At 40.1% G+C, this 6,242-nt stretch overlaps 1 protein-coding gene across 1 annotated transcript; it reads right to left on the bottom strand.

Moving 5' to 3' along the window:
- Positions 1–1,854: 1,854 nt before the first annotated feature.
- LOC103521683 (ER degradation-enhancing alpha-mannosidase-like protein 3) lies at positions 1,855–4,670 on the bottom strand (the record flags this gene model as incomplete). Its single annotated transcript, XM_008486793.1, has 5 exons — positions 4,635–4,670; positions 4,032–4,136; positions 3,422–3,609; positions 2,743–2,902; positions 1,855–2,028 (listed from the first exon to the last, which is right to left on the bottom strand). Coding segments are annotated over exons 1-5 (663 nt in total), but the record flags the coding sequence as incomplete, so codon positions are not given.
- Between the last annotated feature and the right edge of the window lie 1,572 nt (positions 4,671–6,242).

The following is a 6,242-nucleotide window of genomic DNA, read 5'->3' as shown; positions in this document are numbered from 1 at the left end:
ACTAGTATGATGTCTGCATCATCGGTCACACTCAGACAGGCCTAGAAACAGAACAACCCCGCGCCCGCCCGTGACGAGAGAAAGCAATGTTAGCAACAGGAAAAGCGTAGGAGGAGAAAGAAATAATATAAACATGGTACGAGGTTTAATAGTAGAGGAGTAAAATGAAGGAAAAAGGTAGGCGAAAATAAAATTAAAATAAAATCAACAGGATTTTTTTTCCTGTCTTCAACTTAGACCAACAAATAAAAGTCTTTCCGCTAACTCTATTTTATGTCGTTGCCGGGATTTGAACCACAGTCCTCTCGCTTATCCGCTAGATCTGAAGGCCACCGCGCTAACCACTACACTACTGAGATTGGTAACAATAACCAATGAGTCAAGCAATCAAATTTCCACATTTCATAGAATGGTCCAATATCTCGAGTTCATTATTTAGGTAGTCAGTCAGGAAAAAACCAGTCCCCTATAAACATAAATACAAAACAAGAGAAACCACAGGGCTAAACACACCACCATTTAAAACAGAAAGGACTGGATGCACTGCCCTTATCAAGGGATAAATACACCACCATTTAAAATAGAAAGGACTGGAAGCACTGCCCTTATCAAGGGATAAATACACCACCATTTAACAACAAGATATAAACACACCATCATTTAACAACAAGGACTAAATACACCACCAATAAATTAATAACAAGCGCTAGATGCACCGCACTTTATTAACAAGCGAGACTGGACTAATTAGACAAGAGGACAGAATACGTTAGAAGACTCAAGAGTTAACAATACAACAGGCAACCGACACCACGTTCTGTGCACAGAACAGAGGAAGCAAATAGAGAATGTGTTACAGGATTAAACAAACTTGCCAACAAAAATCTCCCTACTCCCTCGCAAATTTAACAAAATTGAAGATGGGCATGGGCTCCTCTCACAAATGTAATTCCAAACTGAGAACTTTAAAAATGGTTCGGAGTGGTATTTTTCTACTCCTGTTAATAACAAACGGCTCTGTAACGTGGTATTAAACACAGTCCGACGTGATTCTGAAATCGGCGTAACTTTTTGGGCCGGTGTCCAAAAATTTGGTCATTTAGGTACTTAGCACCGCGAGGATAATTCAAACTTGGCGTGAAATTCAGAAAAATAGCGAGGTGTCTGAAAATACGATAGGGCTCGTTTCTCAGCGGGTAAATGACACTTAGGGCAATCGATATCAGGAGACGGAAAAATACATAGGTACCTACGTACGTACATTAGAAAAAAAAAAAATACTATTGTGGTTGAGTGGAAGATAACTCTAGAGGTTAATTTGATCGTGTAAAGAACAAAAAACTATTGATGTTCACGACAAGATTATCTGACCAATAAGAATATACATTACATAGCATGCAATAAAACGGATCCCGACTATTTGTAAAACAAACTACAGGTGAACGGTACAATCGTTAGCAGGAGGAAGGGTCTGTGTTAGTTAGCAGCAAAAATAACATAGGCCCTTCTTCCTGGGGACGATTTAGTTAGTAAAAAGAAGAAGAAAGAAAAAAATGTAAAAGGGGCAAGCATTACAAAAAAAAAAAAAAAAAAAAAAAAAGGGGAAAAACAAAGGGTAAAAGAACTAGTTACCAAAACAAGATGTAATCAAGCTACCCAAAAACGAGATCAAATAAAAACAAGAAACAAAGAAAAACATGCCGTTAGAATTCGTAGACCCTTGTAAAGCATACGAATAAACCCCCGGAATTAAGAGACTCCTTGATCTTATTCGAGCAATATAAATAAGCACTACTATTATTATATTCACACAAACTGTACAGTCCAACCAAAGTAAATCAGCACAACACATACCTGGAACTCATGGAGTGTCAGTTTTCTCGGCTTCGACTCCCGGGGCGGGGCACATTTCTTCTCACTCACCAAATTCTTCATGGGTTCTCGTACCGAGTGCGGGAACAGACCTAGAGTGCTAGGACACTGCCTAGTGAGTTCTTCATCCGAGTCTAGGTCCATATCAAAGTTATCCTGTGAGACAAGAGAATTAGAGGGACTTTACTTAAGGGACTTACTAGAGGGACTTACTAAGAGGGACTAGAGGGAAAAAACTTTACTCAATAAAAAAAAAATGTAATACTTAAAATGTCAAATAAAAATTACAATTACAATTTTTAACAGAACCCGTGCACTCTGGAGGACCTGCAGACAGCGAACCCCAAAGGAGTATCCGTGGCCACCTACTGGAGACATAAGATCTGACAATATGGTGATCCGGACAAGGAAAGGAAAGTAAGCAAGTAAACAAAGCAATCTGGTTGGCCTGTATTGTATTTACGATGGGTGTAAGTATATAAGTGCGCCAGAAAAGTGCTCCCACTGTGTAACGACCCTCAGAATAGAATACCTTGCTTATTTCCTCTGAGTAGAACTGAAAAGTTCCCTTACCCCGTCAGTCTAAACAGGGTCTCTATGTACATCTAAGGATTTACAACATTAGATTTAAGGGAGAAGAATAAAAATGGGGCACATTCTGCTTTTTTTATCAACGAATTAGGTACATACTTACCATACCTTATTAACATCAGCTAGATTTCGTACATTCGTATAAGCTTAACCCAGCCCTTGGGGCAATTGCCCCAACACCTAAGCCTCACAGTGGGTTTTTTTTTTTTTTTTTTGTATGAAGTTAAGCTGGAACCAAATACATAGTCCGATTACGACAACAGCTTAACGTTCACTTACCACATGATGATGGGTAAAGTTGTACAAGGTTAGTGAGAGGGGTAACAGATGAGCCTCGGTGGTAAATATAAAGTGGTTTAGATTGAGTGGTAGATCTTCCTCTTCAGAGAATAACAGGTAGAGATATTTGAACGTTTCCGCCAGAACAAATGAGTCCATTCTGCAGGTAGAAGTAAGTAGAAGAGTAAAGGACATTACAAGAATAAAAGGCACAAAAGAGGACATGTAAATTGCAGTAGGTACATAAATCAAGAAAATATCCCGGAGAAGACATTTTCCAAATAATTGGTAAAAAAAAAAAATCTCCAAAAACTTGAACGTTTAGAAGTGATTCCCGACCGAGGCGAAATTTATCCAAAACAGATAAGGTTCGTTCTCGGAACAACGGCTGGCTTTCTCGGGTTCTATTCTTCTTCTTCTTCTTCAAACTTTGTTGTCACAGTTCCCTCTAAGAAACCTCTAAAAGTCTAAACCAACCTAGTTCGCTTGGAGGGTATCGCGTCTGCCTTGTTAGCGCTAAGTCGGGGGTTCGATTTCCGCTTCCTGCATCTCGAAAACTTTTCCTCTCCCGCTCTTCTCTCATCCTACCTGCACTGAAATAATTCGCTATTTTCCCGACAGGGGGGGGGGGGGGTTTAGCTAAAACTTAGACCTCACTGTGTTCAATCAATTGTTTTACCTGTCCTCATGGGCCCCGGTTCTCACATCTCGCACCGCTGCATACCCACATGGTACCCGTGCATGTGTCTGTAGAGCTCTCAGTACACTCTTCCCTACGTCCAGATAGTGAGGATCTCCAGTAGATTTGTACAGGAAGTAGGTGGACTCGAGGAATTCGGGCCTTAGAGGGTGCTGGCCCCAGTGAACCTAAAAGACGAAGGAGTCTAATGTAGTAGTTGTTTCATTGCTACGAAATAAAAATGGCGGTGAAATACTTATCTAAAAAAAAAAAAAAAATGAAGAAAAAAAAAGGGGGGGGAAAAATTTTTTTTAAAAAAAAAAAAAAAAAAAAAAATGAAGGGGTCGTAAGAGAAAACCTCTGTGGCTGAGTGGTTAAGAGTACTGACTCTCAACCCGGAGGTGCTAGGTTCGAATCCCGTGACGGAAGGAAATTATCGAACCAAACTTTTCAGTTCCCGGATAAACATGGACGTATAAAATGTGAGTTTGAAACAATCCAAAAACAGTTCCCATATATATTTTTAAAATAAATAAATAAATAAATAAATAAATAAAAACGGAAAAAAGAAACAAAAGGATGGTTAAGCTACCGCGCTCTTTTAAATTACCTGGAAATCCGTGGTGAAAGCTTCAGGTATAAAGTTGTGTCTCTGCATGACTTGATATAACATCTCATGGGTTTCCACCGCGGGCTTGATGTCTCCTTTCAGTACCTGAGAATCACAATAGATGAGTGACCACAAGTTGAGTTTAAACTCGGAATGAGCAAATCTGATTGGCTAAGAAGTTTGAGATCAAAAAATCAGATTGCTTATTTCTAGTTTAAACCCAGTAAAGTTCTAGAACCAAGTTTAAACTCAGACTGTGGTCTTAGTTATAAGGAGCTTAAATTAGGTTAAGGAGCTCAATAAAGTTAAAACCTAAACTTGATGTCTCCTTTCAGTACCTGAGAATCACAATAGATGAGTGACCACAAGTTGAGTTTAAACTCGGAATGAGCAAATCTGATTGGCCAAGAAGTTTGAGATCAAAAAATCAGATTGCTTATTTCTAGAGTTCAACTTGAACCAAGTTTAAACTCAGACTGTGGTCTTAGTTATAAGGAGCTTAAATTAGGTTAAGGAGCTCAATAAAGAGTTCAAGTAAATAAGATTAAGTAGTATGACATCGCGACATTTTTATCATAAATGCTTTCACAAGTTGTCACATACTTCTGTTAAGGACTCGTATATTTGGAGGAGAGCCATGAAAGCGTTTGGACTTTTTATACTTTTATTTTCAAATTACTTAGGCACTTTAACACTTTTATGATAAGGTCGTTATCGACAACCTAAAAATAACAAATATAACAACACCTAGCTTACCCATCACCACTTCATTCCATTCCGCTTAATGACCTGTTGTTTCTTTAACAATGTCTAAATACAACTACCAGGGCCGAGTTAACAACAAAAACAAACCACCTCCATCGAAACCTTCTCTTAAAAACGGCCTCGCTACCCCCTCCTCTACCTTCTCAACAGCGACTAAAGACATGCCACCCCGTGCCTCTATTTCCGGACTCTCCACTGTGTCGACCGCTAACAGTTCCAGAAAACAATCTATACAGAAAGTAACAACTAGGAAACCTGTTAACACTCCAACCACTCCCTCTGGTTCGAAAAGCGGAAATCGGACTTCTTCTTCCTCTCTGACCTCGACTCGTCATGGAGTCACTACTTCATCCACCCCCGATACCTCGAAGACAGCCAAGGAGATTGAACTTCTGAAGGAATTGAATAAGGATCTGTTGCGGAAACTGAAGTCCCTCGAGGAAGAACTCAGAATCACTAAACAGAAATGTGACGAGTTAAAGACCCTCTCATCTCCATCACCTGTTCTACGTACAACATCGGAAAATCCCCAGCTGCCTTCTCAGGATCGCCCCATACCTGCTGGCACCTCCGCTTCCTCTGAGACTGACTCAAACATCAACACCAGCAATGCTCATGGCTCTCGACGTCTCTTAGTATGCGGGGACAGTCTAACAAGGGATTTCCAAACTATCCTACAGGATCTGCTTCCCCAGTTCTCGGTCCAATGTCACACCTATCCCGGAGCTTCTCTCTCCACTGTTGCCAAGAATGTTCTTGTATATGCTGGGGACTTCACTAAGAGAGATGTGGTGTTTATCCTGGCTGGCTCCAACGATATTCCAAACCTTTCACCTCAATGTCTTGGAACGGAGATCAAAACGCTAAGTACCCTATGCAGTTCTACGAATTTGGTTTTCTCCAGTGTGCCTTATAAATTCCATCAAACTAAACACAACGGAAACATATTTGCATCCAACCAATTCATACTGGGTCAAAGTCTTGTCTTCAAGTGTTACTACTTCGAGTGTAACTACTTTCTTTCACGTAGTTTATATACTAGGCATGGCCTTCATCTATCAAAGTCAGGGAAAAAGATGTACTGTCGAAACCTTGCAAATGCATTACTGTCGCTCAATGCCGCTACTCACACGTTTCTTTTGCCTAATTTACACAAAGTAGAAAATTCGAGGTCATACAAAGCAGAGGATCGCCTCCTCTCTGATATCACTTGCCCTGCCAATCTACTTGAGGTCACTTATACTCGCAATAATGAATCGTCAGCTAGTGTTGCTGTTCCCGATGCTAATTCGACAGCTAATAGCAATGATAGTTCGTTTTTTCTTTCCAATCTTTAACATACTGAAAATATTACTCTTCTTCTTTATTGCCTTTCGGAAACACGGAACCGACACCTCACTCGTACTACAGCACACCACGCGTATCTACACTACTATCCCAACTTTT

Source organism: Diaphorina citri, unplaced genomic scaffold, assembly GCF_000475195.1.
Source record: "Diaphorina citri unplaced genomic scaffold, Diaci psyllid genome assembly version 1.1 scaffold5706, whole genome shotgun sequence".
Classification (NCBI taxonomy): domain Eukaryota; kingdom Metazoa; phylum Arthropoda; class Insecta; order Hemiptera; family Psyllidae; genus Diaphorina; species Diaphorina citri.
The sequence above is the reverse complement of the archived record's forward strand: the minus strand, read 5'-3'. Positions and strand labels throughout refer to the sequence as shown.